The 22,470-nt window shown below is 44.3% G+C and overlaps 1 protein-coding gene across 1 annotated transcript in view; it reads left to right on the top strand.

Annotated features, from left to right (window-relative positions):
• The first annotated feature begins 830 nt into the window (after positions 1–830).
• BPGM (bisphosphoglycerate mutase) overlaps positions 831–22,470 on the top strand; it is a 169,768-nt gene continuing 148,128 nt past the window's right edge. The window contains exons 1-2 of the mRNA XM_044088474.1: positions 831–1,125; positions 13,666–14,298. Of these exons, the coding sequence (XP_043944409.1) occupies positions 13,698–14,298 (601 nt within the window). The 5' untranslated portion in view covers positions 831–1,125; positions 13,666–13,697. The remainder of the gene's footprint in view (positions 1,126–13,665; positions 14,299–22,470) is intronic.

Raw genomic sequence — 22,470 nt, 5'->3', positions numbered from 1 at the left:
GCGCCTCCTTGGTCCTCTTCAAAAGGAACCTTGACGACTGGATGGGAGATAAGAAATTCACCCTGGGGATCACGTCAGTCGCTCTGCTAGACAGGGGTCCAGGGAAGTAAATATTGTGGGAAGAAATATCCAGGGAATTATTATGGTTGGGCTTGTATAAGCCCTAGGGCCGATAGCCTAGTACCAACCTATGAACCTATAATAAATAAATATATCGTTATATTTTAATACACAGTAATAGCGTACCTTTCGTCTATCCAGATTTCCCCCTCATATTGTTTGTTTGCTCCTCATAAAATTTGGGGGTTTCGGGCAAATCACGGAGGAATTAAGCCACTAAATATTAAAATACATTTTAGTTTCAGACTTTACATCCTTCAGAAAATGTATGCCAACACAAAACTTGTTACTCTAGCAACTCCCTATGTTTAAGAGTGGTATTTAAGTAACAATGGTCTCAAATTGTGGCCCTTTTGCCCCCAACCCCCTTTAGCCTTTGCCCAGACTTGCTGCTTTAAAGAGATTGAAAGGTTTGTACTTAATCTGAAAAAGTTGAAGTGGAGTGAGACGCGTGGCGCTAGGGATCACTTCCCAACTGGTCCCCGCAATTGCTAAGGCCGGTCTTGATCCACCAAATTTTCTTCCAAAATCGTCACTTTCAGGAGAGTCAGTGACGGACGGAGCAAAATTAGATACAGTCGAAAGGGTACATCGTCAAAACATTCTTACTTCGCAAGGACATAAACAACAACTTCATCATGACAGCCTGCATACACTACTAGCTACGCCTCCCGCATAGCTCCACCTTTAGCTTGCCCATTGCACAAATTCGATTGGTGGAGCGGCCCGGCTTCCCTAAACGAGCCGCTGTTGTTGTATTGATAGCTGAGGATAACTGTAATCGTGTCTGAACCGGCGTGACTTCTCTTTAGGATTTAGATATACAGCGTGTAGGGGGCAGGTCCGCTCGTTTTTATTTTGAGAGAGGCGGGTAGTTACCATTACTGCTTGTTATCTGAAGGCCTTATTGAGAGGCGCAGTTTCCCCTACTGTGCCAGTGGTTCGCTTGTAGGACGTTCGTGCAAACCAGGGCCTTGGTATCTGGGCAGTTATAATTATCCATAGGTAAGGATTTGCTGTTATGATAGTCTCGAAAACCACGCAGGGGCAGTAATTGCCACTGCACAGCACGGGCACTGTCATAAATTATTTTTTCTGTATTCTTTCAGTATGTGAGTGTATTGCCAATAATACCGTACAAACTTCTGTGTCATTCTCGATGTATCACCGACTACAACACAAACTAGTGTGTGTCTGTTTTAGTTTTGGCGAGGAAAACGTCTTGGCAGTACCTTCTTTCTAAATCTTTATTTGTAAATGTATGACACTTAAACTTCAGACTGGAAGGGCAGAATGGTGTAGAGTCTATTGCATTTTGTAGTGTTAATGTTCGTGACTGCGGTGATGCGACGGTTAGCGTTGTCGCTTCACAGCAAGATGTTCTCCGGTTCGATTCTCGGCTGGAGCGCTTTCTGTGCGGAGTAGTTCTGCATGTCCTCCCTGCGGTCGAGTGAGTTTTATAGACATGCAAGTAGGTGTGTATGTGAGTGCCGGCCTGACAACTCAACACCGTAAAAAAAACCGCTGCCACTCAATCTGTGGATCATGATTGCTGTGGCGACCCCTAACCGGGAAAACCCGAAAGACATTGTTAGTGTAAGTGTAAACTGTCAGTAGCGTGTCCAAAACTGCTATGAATTTGTCAGAATACTAGTCACTATGTAAAGCGTGTGTATGTACGTATGTATCTGATAAATTAAAAATTAGTAACGTACCCCGTAGTGTATGACGTTTGAGAAGTGTGGTGTGTATTATGGGGGCGTTGCACCACTGGGTAGGTATGCATTTACGCATAGCGTTTCGTGTTGTAGCGCTACTGTTGAGTATCGGGTCTGTTTATTAAGTGGTATAGTCCGACTGTGCATGAGAACCCCTTTCCAGCAGAAATGCTTCACAGAATAAATAACATATGTAGTAGCATTTGATATCGTACAAAAACATGGTTACAGTAGTGTTGTCTGCCTGCATCTTGGGTGTATATGCCCCCATATTACACGGTGAAGTTTTATGTGCAGTGCATGCCTCTCAAGTGTACCTCATTACGAGGAACGTACCTCATTTGCGGTCTTAAAAAGTTCACGGTCTTCAGCGTTCCACAGTCACATTCAGTGTTAGGAATTTTAAGTGAAATCCATTGTAAATGGGAATTAATCATATTACTTCATTAAAAGATCTTCTTTATAAGTAAAACCAGCATGTTTTAACCATCCTAATAACTAGAGACTACAAAATCTCCTTCCACACCCAATCAGTCTGGCTGTCCCTACCCTCACCTGATATCCTGCATTATATACGAAGCTTGGCAAAAGGTGAAACAGTTTCATTTATAGTGGAGCCATCCATATAGTCAAATTTTTTTTGTTCCAGAGAAGGTAAATTACTTGGATACTGGATGTAAAGCTGTCTAAATTAATTTCTCCCAAAACACATTCTGGTCTGTCTGTGGGCCTGTATGCAAGCAGTCATCCTGTGCTTGGCAAGGCAAGGGTTTTAAGGGTGTTTTCCTATCTAGACCCTAGACAATATACTGCTGTCACAGGATTTTGTCACATGTTCTGTCATTAGGCATAATGGTGAACATGGTAGATTTGCAGATGACCACCTTGCAGACCCTTGCCTTCATAAGTTGTTAAACACTTGCTGTGCAAGGTCAGTCTGCTGTTCAAAACGGTGATCTTTTGTCTTCCAGCAGACTTCAGTCTCATCTCGGCTGTACTGTAGTGCTCTTCACTGTGGCTACCACCTTTCTATTCCGTCATGCGAGATTATATGCAAGGGTCTGCCAGCAGAGGTTTAGAACTTGGATGGGCCAAGCTTCTGACTCCTTTGCTTATCCGATCAGGACAAACCACTCCAAATAACTTTTAGTAGGTGCACATACCTTACCCCTCTCTGGTCATCCTCCCAACTTTCTGTCCATCTCTGAAACACACCACAGATCACTCTTCTCTAATGGTGGGAGGTAATATTGTAGCAAGATGGACATAAATTGAGGCTAGCATGTACATCAGTGAACTGGAGGTGAGAACAGTACTCCCTATCCTGCATCCTTTCAGAATTCCTGGTTGCATGGTGCCTTGTCTGCTTTCATGAGCAATATTGCCATAATCTGGTACATGAACAGGATGGAATCCATTCCTACCCCTTTATAGAGAGGCTATGAAAGTATGGAAATAGATTATGTTATGAAATTGTTTTATAGCAGCTCACATTCTGGGGCAAACTGGTTCTCTGTCAGATGGGCTCCCACTTTTCCTACTGATTGTCATAGAGGGTCTCTACACTTAGTCAATAACCTGAAAGATGTGTTAGTGGACGAAGCCTTGCTGCGACCACCCATTTACATCTTTGACTGGCACAGTGCAGGATCTTTTCCTCCTTCCCATTATGGGGCAGTGGCTCCGGGATATTCTTGTTTTGAACTGGCTCCCAAGACTCCTTTAAGCCTTTTCCTCATTTCCCTGATATTCAAGTTAATTCAGGAAGTAAAAGCCAGAAAGTTCAATTTTCTTACCTGTCTTTTGAACTCTACAAGGTTGGTTCCTTCTGCTGTGTCTTCATTCTGGAGAAGCCCTTGTAGAAGCCTTCTATGTCACCTGTCTGGCAGTCCTTACCCTGGACCTTCACACTGTCAAGTTACTTCACTTCCATTGGTTGTCAGGGGATGCTGTATACCTTCCCTGTCTTCACCACTGCACAGAGACTTAACACTGGGAGAATGTATAAGAGCAAGCGGACTCTTAATTTGGCTTTGTATGAATCCCATGTCAACTTCCATCCCAGATGTACTGGATTTTTAAGTTGTTGATTCCAGTGTGTATAGCATTTTTTTTTTTGTCAGAGAATATTTATGCAATATCAAATTTTCATCAAGGCTTCACAGATATTTGTTGGCATCCTGTAAATATATAGAAGGTGTACCTTAAAGGCAGTTAATCAGATTCCTCTTAGGAATCCTAGTTCTGCAAGAAAAGTACAGTTTTGTACCTACCATAAATGTAGATGTTCGAGGATCTCCATTGCTGCAGTCCTGACAAATGGGTACTCCGCTGCCCACCATCGGCCCGAATACCAAAGGGCTAGATCTGGCGTCATGGGTGCCCGAGTCTGACGTAGTGTCAGTACAAATGCGCATAACCGACGCCATAACCTCAGTCTTTCTTGCCTCAGACGTCAGAATGCAAAAAAAAAACCACCCAAAACCCCAATCTAAAAAGAAAAGGGGAAGGAGGGAGGGAAGTGGACTGCAGCAATGGAGATCCTCGAACATCTACATTTATGGTAGGTACAAAACTGTACTATGTTCGCCGCCTCATTGCTGCAGTCCTGACAAATGGGTAGAATCCCAGAGCAACGGAAAAAGGGAGGTTGGTCAACTAAATAGCCGGAGGAGCTGCAGACATGCCCTGTAAGACTGCAGTGGCAAACCCAGCCCTAGACCTAGAATAAAGAGGCAAATGATAATGCTTTGTAAAGGTATGTACAGAACTCCAGGTAGCTGCCTCTAGAATGTCTTTAGTAGCTACCCCTCTTAAAAAAGCAGTAGATGTGGCTGTAGCCCTAGTAGAATGAGGCCTGATCCCAACTGGAACCTCCTTTCCATGATGAGAATAACAAAAAGCAATACAATGGCCAATCCACTTGAAATAGTTTGTTTGAGACAGCTTTCACGTGAAGTCACAGCAAACGAAACAAATAACTGTTGAGAACTTCTGAACTCTTTGGTTCTGAACAAATAATATCTTAACTGCTTATGTACATCCAAAGAATGCAAAACTTTTTCCCCTTCAGTTTGGGGGTTAGCATAAAAAGTAGGCAAATGTATAGATTGGTTCAATGCCACATTAGAAATCACTTTAGGCAGAAAAGTAGGATTGATGCAGTACGCAAGGAAACTCTGCCCGGTGAAAAATCAGAAAAGGTTCCACTGCCATGAGAGCCTGTAATTCAGATACCCTTCTAGCAGAAGTAACAGCCAATAAAAAAGCAGTCTTCCAAGACAACTTCAAGTCAGCCGTAGCTGCAGGTTCAAAAGGAGGCAGAGTCAGCTTTTCCAAAACAAAATTAAGATCCCAGGTAGGAGTAGGAGCTCCTGGGGGTCTTATATTCTTTGCCGTCTAAGAAACTGTTTAAGCAATGGATGTGAAAATAAAGGAGGGTCACCATCATAGTGAGCAGAAATAGCTGCAGCATGCACTTTAACAGAAGAGAAAGACAAACCCTTGTCCAATAACATAGTCAAATATTGCAATGTACAACTCAAATCAGGCAATGTGACATCAAAGCCCTTAGCTGAACTCCAAAGAAAAAATCTCTTCCATTTATCAGCATAAACTTTTCGAGTACTAGGACGCCTGGCTTCCAAAAGAACATCCAAAATGTGTTGAGGGAGCTGAAGGCCCTCATTCTCTAAAACTGAATGCCAGGCTGTCAGGTGTAGGGATTGCACCCTGACATTGAGAAAATGATTGTTTTCTTGAGACAATAAGTGAGGAATCCGTGTATGGCCAAGGGGCCCCCTGAATCAAGCTCCTCAACAGAGGGTACCAATGCTGACAAGGCCAATCCGGCGCTATAAGGATCATGCACGGTTTGTCCCTCCTGACTTTCAACAGGACTTTCGGAAGAAGAGGCAGAGGAGGAAAGGCATACACATGAAGGTTGCTCCAACTGAAGGATAGTGCATCTATTTTCCAGGCTTTCGGATGAAACAGCCTTGTGCAAAACAGAGGTAGTTGGAAATTCAGAGAAGCGAACAGATCTATGTCTGGAGTTCCCCAAGCCATGGTCAACTGACAAAACACCTGAGGATCCAACTTCCATTCGTGAGGATCCACCATTTGCCTGCTCAGAACATCCGCTAACGCAATTCCCCCCCGCAGAAACTGTGCTCGAAGAGTGATGTGCAGATCCAAAGCAGTTTCCCATAACAGCATTGCTTGTCTGCAAAGAGGGTAAGAATGAGTTCCCCCCTGCTTGTTGATGTACCACATGACAGTTGTGTTGTCCGTTCGAATCAACACCAGTCCCAGATCCTTGAATGCTTTTAAGGCAAATTGAACTGCCAGCATCTCCTTCATATTGATATGCAAGTGAAGCAACTCCGGGGCCAAAGGTCTTGAATCCATTTTCCTTTGAAATGAGCACCCCAGGCTGACTCGTATGCCAGCGTCTGTCATTAATATCTGACTTGCCTCTGGTTGGGTCACAGAGAGTCCCTTGTTTAGGTGACATTCCTGAGCCCACCACACAAATTCTTTCTGAATACAAGGAAGAATCCGAATGACAGTGTCCAAATCGTGGCTGTGTTGAGTCCAAACGCTTTTGAGATACCATTGTAACTTCCTCATATGCAGTTTGGCATTGGGAAGTACTAGAATGCAAGATGCCATGAACCCCAAGGCTTGAAGGACTGTCCTTGCAGTCAGCCTGGACATTACTGATAGCTGTAGGAAGTATTGGTGAAGATTTCTTTGTTTGTCTGGGGTAAGAAATGCCATCTGAGTCGCTGTATTCAGTTTCACACCCAGAAAACACATCTCTTGTGAGGGTACTAGACTGGACTTTATTTCGTTCACAGAATACCCTAGGCATCTGAAAACTGTCATCACATACTGCAGATGTCGAGTAGGTCAGTGCTTGCCTTGAGCCAGTATCAAACAATCGTCCAGATAAGGATAAATCTGAATTCCTTTTAGTCTGAGAAAAGCTATTACTGGAGCCAGGACTTTTGTGAATACCCTGGGCGCAGTAGATAAGCCAAAGGGCAATGCAGAGAACTGATAATGCAAATTCCCAGTCCGAAACCTCAGGAATTTCCTGCAACTGGGCCTGATAGGAATGTGAAGATAGGCCTCCTTGAGATCCAAAGTCACCATCCAGTGATCTCTGCCCAGCATAGGCAACAGCTGTGGCAGTGTTAACATCTTGAATTTCGGAATTTCCAGAAAGGTGTTTAGAATGGATAAATCCAGAATGGGCCTCCCAAGTATTTCCCTTCTTTGGAAATAAGGAAAGACAGGAATAAAACCCTGTGCCTTTCAGAAGGAACTTCCTGTATTGCTCCCAACTGCAGCAGAGAAGAAATCTGTGCCTGTGCTTCCAGTCTTTGCTGATGAGGCACATCCGGCATACCTTTGAAAGGCGGGAATGTGTGAAAATAAAATTTGTAGCCTCGAGTTACAATGTCCAACACCCATTTGTCTTGGGTAACCAAATGCCAATTCCTTTCGAAAAGTCCCAGTTTTCCGCCTAGAGGAGCTGCCAGCAAAGCAGAGTCCGGCAGCTGAAGACACAGGTCATTGGGTCTGCTTCCGAAAGGACTGACCCCTGCCCTCCCCAGCAGAAGAGGTAGAAGAACAAAGACCTAGAAGTAACAGGGCCCTGAAAGGAAGCCCTACCTCTACCTCGACCTGCCCCTAGAATGAAAATCCGAAGAGGAAAAGACCATCCCTTAGCAGGCCAATTCCTATTGAACTTAGGGGCTGAACCTGTAAAATTCCTTAACTGTCTGCATAGACTTAGCTTTTCCTCCATTTTTTTTAAAACTAATTCCACTGGAGGGCCAAAAAGAACATCAGATTGCAAAGGAGCATCCATAATTCGAGCTTTAACATGCTCTGACAAGGACTGATCTTTAAGCCAGGCATTTCTGCGAACAACAGAACTAGTAGCAGCCACCCTGGAAGAAGCTTGTAAAGCATCAAAACCACACTGCAAAGAATGCTTACCAACCTGGTCTGAAGCATGCACTAAATCCTGAAGCTCCTTACAGTCAATACCTACAGCTAAAGCATCTACTTTACATTTCAATTGACTTGACAAATAATTCTGATACCTGAGCATATGAAACTGACAATTTAAAGCCCTCATAGCCAAAGTAGAAGAGGTATACAGTTTTTTACCCCACCTATCCAGGGCCCTAGCATCCTTGTCCAGAGGAACTGGATTCTTAACCACAGAAGCCTTAACACCTTTGGGGCCTTGAGAAATAGTTTCTGGATCAGCCCTAGGGCTCTTAAACAAGTACTTGTGAGCTTCCAGAACCCTGTAGTATCTATCTGGTTTAACAGGGGCAGGGGGCAGAGAATCTGGGTTAAGGGCAGCCTCAGAAAATACCTCCTGAACAACATCCAGTACAGGGGGAATAGCCAAGGGCCTGTGCTGAGGCAAAAACAGGAATTCTCTTAGCCTTTTACGAGAATCAGAATAATCCTGGCCTTCCCATTTGAAATGTTCCCTCATGGAATGCAAAGTTTCAGAGAAAGAAAAATCTTCTGGAGGGCAGGGAGAAGCATCCTCAGCCTCCGAATCAGAATAGGGAGGGAAATCCTGAAGGTCTTCCACAGAGGAATCTGACTCATTGGAAGACTGAACCAAACCCTCCAACTCTGTCTCTACCCTGGGCCTCTTCTCAGGGGGAGGCATGGAACCCCTAATTAAAGTAATCAAATCTTCAGCCATCTTTAACATGTGCTTCCTAGGAGCTGGGCCCTGGGGAAAAGCACAGACTTAGAATGGCCTATAACTTGAGAAGGAGGAGGCTTAACCACCCTACGAGGGGAGGGAGCCACAGACAACAGAGGAGCACCCTCACCCTGGCCTAACACAGGAGAAGCCACTCCCTGTAGTAACAAAGGCTCCCCTTGACACTCTGGTACACTGTCAGAAAGAGCCACTGAAGCAACCAGTGGTTCTACAGGACCGACGTCCGGAGTGGACGCCTCATCCTGTTTGGACCGCAAAGACTTTTCTTTGCGCTTCTTAGAGCCAGTCGGAGAATCCGACGGCATGTTAAACACCAGCCTGGCACAGTCCAACCGCTTAGTACGCTTATTAAAAGTAGCACAAAAGCGACACCCAACAACGTCGTGCTCAGGCCCTAAACAAGGAATGCAGAGTGAATGGTAATCCCTATGAGGAATCTGTTTCCCACAAGAAATACAGTTATTAACTTTTTCTGACATCCGTTAACACTGAGGCAAGAAAAAGACAATAAAATGTCCCCAATGGGGTACTTAGCCCAACTTGGTCTCCGGTCTGAAACTCTAAAACCGACAATTCCAGAACAGCGAGCGGCTGCAATTCTGCTTCTGCTTAGGACCATGCGGCAAGAAAGACTGAGGTTATGGCGTCGGTCATGCGCATTTGTACTGACACTACGTCAGTCTCGGGCACCCATGACCGACGCCAGATCTAGCCCTTTGGTATTCGGGCCGATGGTGGGCAGCGGAGTACCCATTTGTCAGGACTGCAGCAATGGGAGACGACGAACATCTTCAATTTTGTTAGACTGAACTTTCTCCAAGATGAATTGCAGAAATCATGGGCTTCTGCATTGGCTGTCCTCACTTAACTTTTCTTAAGAAAAGAATAAATTTGTGAACTGATCCACAGAAATCTAATTCTATTAATTTTACGGTGTTTACCAGTTCTGCAGACAGTGGGGCATGTCTTCTGCATTTTTTGGATATATGCAAATAGTTGAGGATTTATCTGACTGGAACAGAATCAGTAAGAAAGAAAATTAACTTTTGTTTTGTATGCAGGCCATAAACTAGGGCATAAAGTCAAAACATTGCTTGCATCTCCAGCAGCTTGTTCTACAAGGGCTGTCCCCAAAACCCGGACCACACCTCAAAAGGAGGGGGTGTATCCATATTCATAAAGGATACCCACACCTCCAGGTTGGTGGCAACGCACGAAGCTTCGGAAACCATCCAGGTGCAACTAACCATAGGCAAAACTGCTCTACAAATTGTAGCATGCTACAGGCCACCCTCTCAAACTCAGGAACCCCACACAGCCTTCCTGAAGACACTGGAGGGTATAAATGTATCTCCAAACACCATCATATTGGGTGACTTCAACTACCCGAATATAGACTGGGAACATTACTCAAGCCCTAACTTTCTAGCCCAACGGTTCCTGGAGTTCATAAATTCAAATGCCATGGAACAGCTAGTCACTGTTCCCACGAGAGGAGAAAATATACTAGATCTCATTGTCACAAACATGGGGACAAAATGCTCCACACGAAGTATATCCCTCATTGGTGAGATCTGATCATAAACTAATCTCACTGGAAATCCACATCCCGCCCCACCCCAAACAAAAAAGACCATAGTGAAGAACTTCTCTAAAGCAAACTTCACACTACTCAAGACTGGTGTGGTATCCTTCAAGGCCCCTGAGCCAGTGGAAACCACAACCCAAGCTGCGGAAGCCCTTACAAATGCCTTCTATGAACACCTCCAGGACTGCATGGATCAGGCAATCCCAAATAAAACCAAGACTCTTTCCACAAAGGGCAAACGTCCAGTCTGGTGGACCCCAGCCATTAAACTTTACAATAAGAGGAGAAAGCTATTACATAAGGGAAGTCACCCCTGATCATTATTAGTAAAAAAATACAAGCACTCATAAAATCAACTAAGGCCAATTTTGAGAGAAAAATTGCCATGGATTCAAAGGACAATCATAAGGCCTTTTTCAGCTATGTTAGGAACCTGGGTGGAAACTCCCAGATATGCTCAGAATTAGTCCAAAATGATACAAAAATCACTGAACCCACAGACATTGCCAACATACTGGCAGACAGGTTCAGTGCAAACTTCACCCCCCCCCAAAGGAGAGATAACTATCCCAGCCGAGTGTAGCCTCCCGGACATCTCAAATGCGCAGGTGAAAGCTGCACTCTCTAAAGCTAAAAACACAGCATCAATGGGACCAGATGGTGTCCCCGGCTGTGTGCTACACGAGCTAAATGAGGAATTAAACCCGCACATAAGGCAGCTGTTTAATCTCAGCCTTACCACAGGATACGTGCCCAAGGAGTGGCGTACGGCAACTGTAGTCCCACTCCACAAAGGCGGCGCCTCTACGGACCCCATAAGCTTAACAAGTCTAGTCTGCAAAGCTATGGAGAGGATCATAATGGAGCTCATAAACAAAGATATAGGGGACTTGCAGACATCGGACCCGACCCAGTTTGGCTTTGTCAAGGGAAGATCATGCCTTTTGAACTTGGTCGACTTCTTCGAAACAGTCACCAAGGCCATTGATGAGGGAAAGGCAGTCCATACAGCCTACCTTGACCTTACAAAGGCTTTCGACACAATACCCCACTGGTATTGTAGAAAAACTTACCAGCTTAAATGTAAACCCATATGTCACAAGATGGGTTGCAAACTGGCTTAAGGACAGAACCCACAGGGTTAGAGTTGCTGGCGCTGTGTCAGACTCCAAGACTGTCACAAGTGGAGTCCCACAGGGCTCGGTCCTTGGCCCCCTATTGTTTGGCATCTACTTCTCAGAAGTACAGGCCAACATAGGAGGACTTTGGCTGACAAAGTTTGCAGACGACTGCAAACTGGGCCATAGTGGAAAGTGCATCAGACACGGATATCCTTCAGAAGGGACTCACGGAAACAGATAGCTGGTGCCAGAGCCATGGCCTGAAGTTAAACACCAAAAATGTATAGTCATACCCTTGGGAAAAACAAGGTAACCCCAAGCTACCATATAGGTGGCAATCCACTAAGCACAGAAGAGGTTATCAGGGACCTGGGGACCCAGGTTGACAGTGGCCTTTCTTTGACACTCACATTGCTAAAGTGGTTAGAAAGACCTTCTACATTGCCCACCTGATCATGAAGGGATTCACATCCAGATCTAGTGAGGTTATTGTTCCCCTGTACTCTTCACTTATCAGACCAATGATCGAGTACAATGCCCCATTCGGGATGTATCTCACCCGACATCTGCAGAAATTGGAGAGACCCCAAAAGTTCCTCACCAAAAGGATAAAGGGACTCCAAAATCTGTCATATGCTGCCAGATTGAAGAAACTCCAGCTCTATTCAGTCGCATACCGTCTGCTCAGAGGTGACATGTGCCTGACATACAAGGCCATGTCCAGCCCGGAATTAATGGACATGCTCCACCTCAAAAAATCCAAATCCACCAAAACCACTAGAGCAAGCGACTTAAACCTTAGCACGGATATAAATAGGATGTGCTGGAGGGATAGATTTATCACTCAGACTCCCTATGCTGTGGAATAAAATCCCGGTCCATGTGAGGCAGAGCACCTCTCTGACTCTGTTCAAGAGAAATCTAGACCTGTGGATGGGAGATCGTAGGTTTACCCCGGGAATCATCTCTGTGTCACTGCTGGACAGAGGCACAACAAACTAATGGGCACAGTATTTTTTCATTTGGGCTAGGCTTATAAATGCCTTAGGGCAGATAGCCTAGTATAAACCTATGAACCTATGTAGCTAAATCCAAAGCTAACTTTGATGTTTAATTGGACCAAATTTGTGTGGCGCTGACTGGCTTCCTTGCATAACTTTCTCAAGGTGCTATGAGCTAGATGTCATCTCTAGATAAAGGGTCTACTTTGAAGTTAACCATATTATGTGGAATCCCCTCATGAAAAGATGCAGGAAGTTGAGATGGGGACTCTCTCTCATTCTAAATATGAAAGTTGTGTACTTTACTAGTCTTAAGTGGTCAGAGCCCATCCTTTTTTACAAACCTATTCACCTTTCTCAAAGCCCACAATGTTTTCTGTGATGACGCCTGGAAAAGGTTTTGTTTGGGGGGGGGGGGTGCATAATTTGAATAGTGCTTAGTTCACTAATAGCTTGTTTGTAAAGTCAGAGTAAAGTGGATTGTAGATTATGGGAAGAGGGAAGGAGTTGGAGCGGTTTTCTGTGCCAAGCTGACTTGAATCGAAGATTCAAGTCCAAGGGGTTGAACAGAATGGACTGTGGGATCATCTAGGCCGATTACATGCTTACCTTAATGTTTGGCAAGTCTCTCTTCGTCACTAACTTGCCTACATTTTTCCTGAATGGGAGGGTGGCCTAATGGTTAAGGTGTTTTTTACAAACACAAGATGCAGGGTTTGAGTCCCACATGGGATAATTGGCTAGGCTTAAAATGGCTCACAAGGGCAGTTAGCTTAGTACTAATCTATGAACCTATGAATCCATACTGGCATGAAGGAATTTATCTAGAAGCTGCTTGTTTTGATGTAACTGCTAGGTTGCTGTTATGTATCCATTTTGGATGTCAGGAGAAAGACTCGTGTTTGCACAGTATTATGGATAGAGGAACTTTGAGGTAAAGGGATGAGTTTGGTGGAAGGTTTTAGATGCCAGATTAGCAAATTCCCGCCCATTGTAGTCATGACGGTATTATTGTAGTTCACTTACATCTGTGTTTTATGGTGTTTGTGGAGGCTTCATTTCTTTTGCTGCTGTTGCAGAAGAACTCTTCTAAGTTGTTGTCTGCTTCAGTTTTAAGCAAATTTTTAGAAAGAACAGTAGCAAATAAATAGGTAGGTAGGTTTGAACTGCTGTTTGCATATTATATGAGATGAAAGCAGAAGTACATTTTTATTTTATTTATTTTTTTTTTCCTCCTAATGTTTGTTCAGTTGCATTGCAGCAGATCAGTGAAACAGACAATGAAATGACTACAAAGTGCCACTTCTTAAGGTCACTTGTGTTTTTTATTTTGTTTTCCTTGATTTAGGAACTTGGAATAAAATCGATTTTAATTCTGGAATGGCTACATATAAGCTAATCCTTCTGAGGCATGGCGAAGGGGCATGGAACAAAGAAAACCGGTTCTGCAGTTGGGTAGATCAAAGACTAAGTAGCAATGGGGTTATCGAAGCACAGAATTGTGGCAAGCTACTGAAGCAGCTGGGTTATGAGTTTGATGTTGTATTCACCTCTTTGCTTACTCGCTCTATTGAGACAGCATGGCTAGTTTTGCATGAAATGGGTCAAGAATGGCTTCCTATTTGCAGCACCTGGAGACTTAATGAGAGGCACTATGGTGCTCTGATAGGCCTTAACCGAGCAGAAATGGCATTAAATCATGGAGAAGAGCAGGTAAAACTGTGGAGAAGAAGTTATGATGTGACACCTCCTCCAATATCTGAAGCACATCCATATTACCATGAAATATACACTGATCGCAGGTATAATACCTGTGACATCCCAAAGGATAAGCTACCAAAAACAGAAAGCTTGAAAGATGTAGTTGACAGATTACTTCCCTACTGGAACAGTATGATTGTACCAGAGCTTAGAAGGGGTAAAAGGGTCTTGATATCTGCGCATGGAAACAGCACTAGAGCACTGCTTAAGCATCTAGAAGGTATGGAAATTCTTTGCTGTTTATGTATGTGGAAGGGTACTTGGAGAAATTGATGTAAACACAAATGTGTAGTGTGTTCCTGAAATTCATTTAGTAGAGTGGCTTGGCTCTCTTGGGTCACAGTGCCCATTTCACACCTCCATGCTTGGTTCATTTTTGACTTTTCTACTGATTAATAAGTGACAAGGAGGAGTTTCTGAATCACTTAATCTCTCTAAGTAAATATTGAGGTTTGCTCTTTTTTTTTTAATGTACTGCTAAGTTTTAAGTACAGGTCTGTTAAAACTTTTCCCTCTTTTCCATTACTCTCTCAAGATTGTCAAGGGGATGGTGTTGAAGGTTCTACTCTTTCCATGTTATTCTTCCCCTTGGGGCGATTTGCATGAGTCTGCTTTGATGGTAATAGAGTGAAGGACTGTTCCTCTGGGACACTATATTCATTATGCATCTTCTGAGTTTATTTCCTGAAAACTAAATGCATGCACTGAGGTGGGAATCCATCCATTCTCCTGTCTGGAACAAGGGTGCAGCCAGGCATACTCTTTGTACTGTACTGAGTACACTTTTTTTTATTTTCTTTCCATCCCTCCCTTTAAAACCTTTGCCTTACTTCAGATCAGTGCCATTTTTGCAGTCTTCTTTTCATGCACTGTTTTGTGAGATTGGCCATGTGCAGGCCTCAGCCTACACAGAGACTGAGCTAAAGTATACCCACCCAAGTCCTGGTACAGTCCTGCTTTTGTAGATCTCTGGAGGTACTGGGCTTCCTTCCTATTTGACTCCCTTGTGATTGGGGGGGGGTTGGAGGGTCCAGTGGGTGGCCATTGTATTTTTAAGATTTAATGAGGTGTTGATGTCAGAGCTTCTCATGGAATTGCACTCCTGTTAAGGGGGTCATGTTAGCACATGAGGTTTTGCTTGACCCTTTACCTAGTTTGTTCCTAGGCTACATTTGTAGGCTCCCCAATTATCTACCTTGGATCCTCTCTTTGTGTATGCTTTCATGGAAGCAGTGAGGGAGCCTTAGGTCCAGTGCCTTTTATTTGGCTCCCTGAAAGGTTGGATGGTGATTTGTCTAAAAACCCAAAGGCTAACTTCTGAGTGGTCTCATTGGGCTGGAAGATGCAGTGTCCCAAAATCTGAACCGGTCTGACAGATGTATTCCTCTTCTGCTTTGGGGCTCAGGGCCAGCTGTGTTTCACTTGTGAAGAGTTCCATTTCCTTGGTGCTGCGAATCTTTGAAAGCATTACAGTGCTGCGAATCTTTGAAAGCATTACAGGGTCTGGGATCACTGTCTTTATTTGTCATTTGTTAACCTGGTTAGTCCAACTGAGTCAACGAACAGTTTTCTGTGAAGACCAGAGGAGAAAAGCTTCAGAAAATAAGATATTAACCTACATATTTTCAAAAAACAATTTAAAAACAAGAAAATTGCATAGTTGTATTGTACATTGAAATGCAGGAAAATTTGCAGTTGTATTGTTGCACGTATGCTTTTGAATGGAGTGGACTTTTGGGGCATGAGTTGCAGTTCTTTTCCATAGTAGCATGTAGTCTTCATTGGGGGAACTGCTGTCTTTGTATGCTTGCTGTGTTCATGACTAGGAACTGCAGACACCGTAGGTCTGGGGATAGTTCTATTTAAGAATCCTTGACCAAACTCCTGTGCTTGGCATAGGTTTGTTTGGGTGGGGGATGGAGGAGTGAGTGGCAGCTGCAGTTTTGTCCTAGCTGGGTAACCATCACTTGGGAAGTAACACCTAACTATCTTCCCTGGTTTTCCAGAGGGAGGACTGACCCTGACCCCATATGGCTTTTGTCTGGTCCTTTCTGTTAGGGTTCTTCTGTTAGGGTTCTCCTGTTTGAATCTGGTCCTCATACCCAAACAGGAGGACCAGATTCTATCTCCCTCCTCATAGGTATCTGGGGAACTGCTTCAAAGGGCTTGCCTCCTTGCCTTTAGGATATTTTACTGCTGATTCTGTGTGCATGGTTGGGCTCGCCCCCGCCCCCCCCCCATTAGTGGAGTTGGTGGACGAGACTGTCTGTGGAGCCCTTCCAGGTATTGCATCCAGTAATCAAAGCCTTAAAGAAAGATTATCCCCACCCCCACATCTCATGCTCTCTCTCAAGATGGTACTAGTGGTAGATTGATCTGACTGTATTCTGGTGGGAGGCCTGCCAGATATTCTATGATCTGACTGTATTCTGGTGGGAGGCCTGCCAGATATTCTATGGGTGGAGGTAGGGGGATGTTCCCCATGGGACCCCCCCCCCATTTCTTCATTTGCAGTCTATTGGGATGGCTGCCTCTGGGTATGGGATCCCTTCAGGTTCCTGTTCAGTAATCTCTGCCATTTTTCTCCTTCCTTATGGAGGATTGTTATTGCACAGGCTTGTCATGTTTGGCATGGAGGTGACGGAGGCTGCTTTGTGCTTGGAGCTGCCTTTTCTGCTGTGGATGCTGTCCCATGTCCCTGGGGGGGCAGCTGTCCTAAACTTCCTCAGTACTGTGGTGGGGCTGAGATCCAAGTTTAGCAGGTGATTCTATTTGTCTGGTCCATCCAATCCAGCCAGTGGGCCATCAAGCCACTTGTCTGATCAGATCCAGCATTATTAGTTCTCAGCCTCAAGCTCCATCAGATACTTTCTGCCCAAATTCCCCTTGTACAGCAACTCCCCTCAAATCTTATTACACAGTATCCATCCATATATGAAAGCAGCAAAGTGCTCTCCCTCCATTGTTTCAGATTCTTCCTTTTTTTTTTTTTTTTTTAAAGCAAATTTTTAAGCCCTAAAATCTTTTAAACCTTTGTTTACTACTGCTTTTTCTGATATACAGATGGCTAAATTTTCTTCCAGTCTGGAATAGTTTGTGCTCTGTCCACATCATGAAGGTGGGAGCCCTACCAAAGTTTACCACTTAAAACGATAACCTTTTGGGCTTCTATGTATATTTTATTTGGGACAAATAGCTATTCTCTTATCCAGAGTGTTTTGTTTGGTATTAAGACATTGCATAGTTTATAGTGTTCATTCAGTTTCAGTGCACATTTGTCATTTCTAAAATGGACAAACCTGACAGAAAGAAGAGTTTTAAGAAATGTGCCTTAAGATTCCACCCCAGCACATAGCGCAGGCTCTGCGTGATGTTTGGAGCAGAACACCAATCAGTGTGTTTGGAGCAAAACACCAATCAGTGGATTGCTCTCTTTGTAGCGCTTTCTGTCCTAGACTTTTGGCTGACTATAAATTGATAATTTTAAAGGATTTCTTCCCCCTGAACAGACGGACGAGGACAACCATGAGGTGAAAAAAAAACACACTAACGCAAAGAAAACAAAAGCAGAGGACTCTATCATCATCTGTATCGAAAGTGGAGAGGGTGGAATCAGTTCCTCCATACACTTGTGATTCCCCCCCCCCTTTGGCACAAGTACTTTCAGATCAATAAGTCTTTCTGGACAGGTTGCTGAAACGCCACCTTAGCAGTTATTTGGAGAGGGAACTACCCCAGGTCATCTACAGCCTCCCTCTGCCTTCATCTTTTAGGCTCTTTAAGCACGTGTCTGTTGATTGGAAATGCATGATTGTGGGGAAGCCTTTTTAATATGCAGATTGAGATTAGTGTCATCCCATCCCCTTCTGTTTCGAGGGAGGATTGGGTTGGACCATTCTTTCACATTCTTCCTTGGCCCATGTTATGGCAGTAGAGGTTTCAGAGCCAAGTCACTTCTGTAGACTGAGGGTATGGTGTCTATTAGTATTTCCTCAAAGCCAGTACCTAAGCATCCAACTCCTTTTATTCCTAGACCTTCTTCAACGGAGTCTCAAAGCTGAACACTCAACACACACCAGGTGTTCGGCACCAACTTGTTTGGCAGCCTTCTAGATGTTGGAGTCTTTTGCCGTCAAGAGGTCACCGGAGATCTTTGGCAATCCGGTTTGTGTCAAGGGGTTCCTTCTTCTGTTTGCATCCACCTTGGGTGTGGGGGGGTTAGTGGACTGATGAGTTTCCCGGTTGGGGCTGTCTGCTACTGGCAGACTTTGGGTTTGTATTCATTGTGATTGAGAGCATGTTTGTGACCTCCAACAGTGCTCAATACCTTACAGGCAGTCTCAACCCATTTATCTGTCTCGTGGCCTAAGCTAAACAGATTTGTCTCAAACCTGCACTGGTTGAGTCTGCTAAGGAGTATTCACTCTCCCTGATGCTCTCAAAAAGTGAATGTGCAAGAGTGGGGCACTGACTTGGATGATTAAAAGGGCCCCCAATACTTTGCAGAAGGTGCCACATTTAGTGAGATCCTCAAATTCATGTGACAGAGAAGATCATGACCCATGCACCCACTGTCTCAGGACGTGGAGGTTTTTTTTATTTTTATTTTGTTTGTTGGGTTTTGTCCTATTTGGACTTTCCCTAATTTCAGTGGAGGCCTGAGGAGAACCCTCCAGACACTTGTCTTTAGAATGTGGATGGAAACTGGAGCATCCAGAGGAAACCCACACGAATGCAGGGAGGGCATACAGACTCTGCACAGAAGGTACCCCAGCTGAGAATTGAACCAGAGAACCTCATGCTGTGAGGAGACAACGTTGGCTGCTGCACCACTATTATTCAAAACCGTTTGTTCTTCATCCTCTGCCTGTTAGGTTGTTCCTCCATCTGGCTGTCTTAATAGATTTGACCATCAGTAGGGCATGGCAGGAACCTGCTTCTTTGGAACCTATTCCCTGGAAGCCCATCAAAATATTCCCTGGAAGCCCATCAAAATTCTCTGTCCACCAAAGGATAGATAGCACAGGTCCAAGGGTCCTCTGGTATATTTTTTAGTCATGGTAACAGCCACCCAAAGAGATCTGTCTGATAATACAGCTGCTGCCCATCCACCCAGCAGTGAGTTTAGGACAGTGGACAGAACGGGGAAGCAGGCATATACTTTGGGTCCCTTTTCTCTAAGAACTGTAAACTATGCCACTCGTGCAGCTTCCAGAGAGATTTTTCAGAACAAGCTTTAGCCTTTCTGAGAGAGCTGCCTGCATCAGAGTCCAAGAAACAATTGGAGTACATTGGGCAGAATGCTGAATATCCGCTAATCTGTCCATGTGGCTAATGCATAATAAAGCTTGCTGATGGAGTGGCTCCATCAGAGTGAGAGGGCGACCAGATGGCTTAATGGTTAAGGTCTTTGCCTCCCATGCACCATGGTACAATATTCAATCCTGACCTCTGACCAGTTCCTGTTTGGAGTTTGCATGTTCCCCCTGTCTCTGGGGTTTCTCCCATCTCTGAAAAACATGTTGAGTGTTTCCATCTCAAACTCTCCAACGAATGGAGCTGTGGGCAGCACAGACTCAACATTGTGCCCTGTAGGGGGAAGAGTTGTAGAGACCAACTGCTTTGGGCATCTACTGTGGTGCACAGTATCCTCACGATAGAACACTGATCACAGACTGCACGCCATGGTAGGGTTAGCCACTCGACTGTGTAAAATGTGGCTCTAGGTGATTTGATCATGTTGACTAATGTCGCCAAAAATGGGCATGGGTAGTTACCAGTGGTAATTCGGTTGAGGACCCGGCCTACTCTGACCCACGACAGGGACCCGTGCTAACTGTAAGCCCAGCAGCTCTATCAACCAACATGCCAAACTTGAATGATGTAGGTTCACATACAGATGACATGATACAGAGGAGGCTGGACATCCCATGTATCCAGGAGATGAGATGGAAGGGCAGTGCAGCAAAGCCACTTGGCTTGGGATCCAGAGTCTACTACTTAGGTGGAGGGCAGGCTAGACATGGTGTAGGAATTGGTGGTGAGAGAGGTGTCAGAAGGCAGTAAGGGATATCATCAGAATTAATGACACTCATGGCAGTCAGACTCCAGTGTAATAAGGCAGTATTCATAATCTCAGTCTATGCCCCACGTCAGGGTTGTGATAGTGAGGAAAAGAGCGCATTCAGACAGCAGTTGCAGGACCTACTAGATAAAGCAGGACAACATGACTTGGTTTTGGTAATGGGCGACTTGAATACACATCGGGACAGATAGAACAGGATATGAGGACTGCCTGGGTCCACATGGGTGGGGCAACAGGAATAAAGGAGAAGCCATTCTAGACTTCTGTCTGGCAAATGGCTTGATAGTAGCCAACACATGGTTCAGAAAGAGAGTCAGAAGATCACATACAAGAGTAGTCAACGTGCAACTCTGATAAGACTTCCTCCTAGTAAGAAAAGGCACTGGGGCAGAATCCCATGATTGCAAAGTCATCCCCAGTGATAGCCAACACATGGTTCAGAAAGAGAGTCAGAAGATCACATACAAGAGTAGTCAACGTGCAACTCTGATAGACTTCCTCCTAGTAAGGAAAAGGCACTGGGGCAGAATCCCATGATTGCAAAGTCATCCCCAGTGAAACAGTCGTCCCACAGCATAAACCACTAGTTGCTACAATAAACTGCAAGCAGTGGTCAGAGAAGGCTCGAAGGTCAACAGAGACCAGGCTGAAGACCTGGAAGTTGACTGGAGAAAAAGTGCAACAGTTCAAGAAATTACTCCGGGCTCTAGCACCCCAAGAAGAGGAGGGAATGGGTGGAGTTGAAGAATGGCAGTGCCTAAAAACAGCATGTGTTAGGACTACAGAAAAGATATGTGGCTGAGCCAGGTACGGAAATAAGGTACATAAGGAAAGCTGGTGGTGGAATGCAGAAGTCCAGGACGTTATCAAAAGAGTGCGGGAAGAAGTGGGTGACAGAAATGACTGACCAGACTAGGAAGGACTACTGGTTGGCTAACAAAGAAGCTAAGAAAGAAATTGCAATAGTGAAGAATAGGGCATCAGAGGCACTGTACCAACTTCTGAAAAGTGACTCCGTAAGGGGTACACAGAAACCATATCAGGTTGCAAGGCAAAGACAGAAAAATAAAGATAGTCAAGACACCCTTCATAAGGGATGCCAGCAGCAACCAGCTCACCAGCCCCGAGGACATCAGAGACAGGTGGAAGGAGTATTCCCACCAGCCTCTGAAGAAAACCCCACAGAAGCTGTATTGCCACAGAAACCGCTTAGAATGAGAGAAGAGGAGCCCACCCTAGTAGTTAAGAAGAACAGCACTAAGGAAGATGAAGTCAGGAAAAGCAGCTGGCTCAGATGAGGTCACAGCAGATGTGATAAAGATGCTGGGAGAGAGTGGGGAGAAATTGCTCCTAAGGGTATTGATAGCAGTGTGGAGAGAAGCGTATCCCAGATGACTGGAGAATAAGCATACTCTTGCTAGTGTCCAAGAACAAAGGGGACATCCACAATTGTGGACCGTACAGAGGCATCAGACTCCTATCACATTGCATGAATGTTCTGGAGAGGGTGGTTGATAAATGGATACACAGAGTAGTAGAATGGGAGATGAACAGTTTGGATTCAGATCAGGATGCAGCTCAACTGACCCAATTTGCATTGAGACAAATACTTGAAGAAACTAGAGACTAGTCCAACTTTGGCATTCCTAAACTTGGAGAAAGCATATGACAAGGTCCCAAGAAAGCTGATCTGGGCAGTACTGCGGTGGTTTGATGTCCAAGAAACATTAGTAGAATTAGTGCAGAACAGCAAAAAAGCAAGCGAAATGACAGAGCCGGCAACCTTTAAAATGACAAAACGGATTTAATAAAAGTTAGCGCTTTCAGCGAAGATAGTACTCCACGAGAAATTCATCACAAACATCTATAAATAGTTACTAACAATCCAATAACCAATCCAGTAAAAGTGCATTTAAGCTACCTTTTTCCATGACAACCTTAAAGAAATATGTGAATTAAATATCACTGTAAAAAAACTACCAGTCCGACTAGGACCTATGACAATACATTCCTACTAAAACAGCTAATATACTCACAAACCAATAAGTGATTTATATAAATCACCATCCAATTAATTAAATTGATCAGGTATATCAACAAAAAAATAGTATAGAATATTATGAATTTATGATCAAAATAGAGTGAATAAAATTCATTAAATGATGCATCATAAATAATGAGTTCTCTAACATACAGGGCTTCAGCATATCAGATATGTTACAGTAATAAAAATTATTACTATGATGTAACCTATTAACATGAATATGTATCAAATCCAGTAAATGATTATTCATGCAGAGGCACCTC

The sequence above is a fragment of the Protopterus annectens genome, chromosome 11.part0, assembly GCF_019279795.1.
Source record: "Protopterus annectens isolate FY-2018-M chromosome 11.part0, PAN1.0, whole genome shotgun sequence".
Lineage (NCBI taxonomy): Eukaryota > Metazoa > Chordata > Ceratodontiformes > Protopteridae > Protopterus > Protopterus annectens.
Note: the sequence above shows the minus strand (reverse complement) of the source record. Positions and strands in the feature narration are given on the sequence as shown.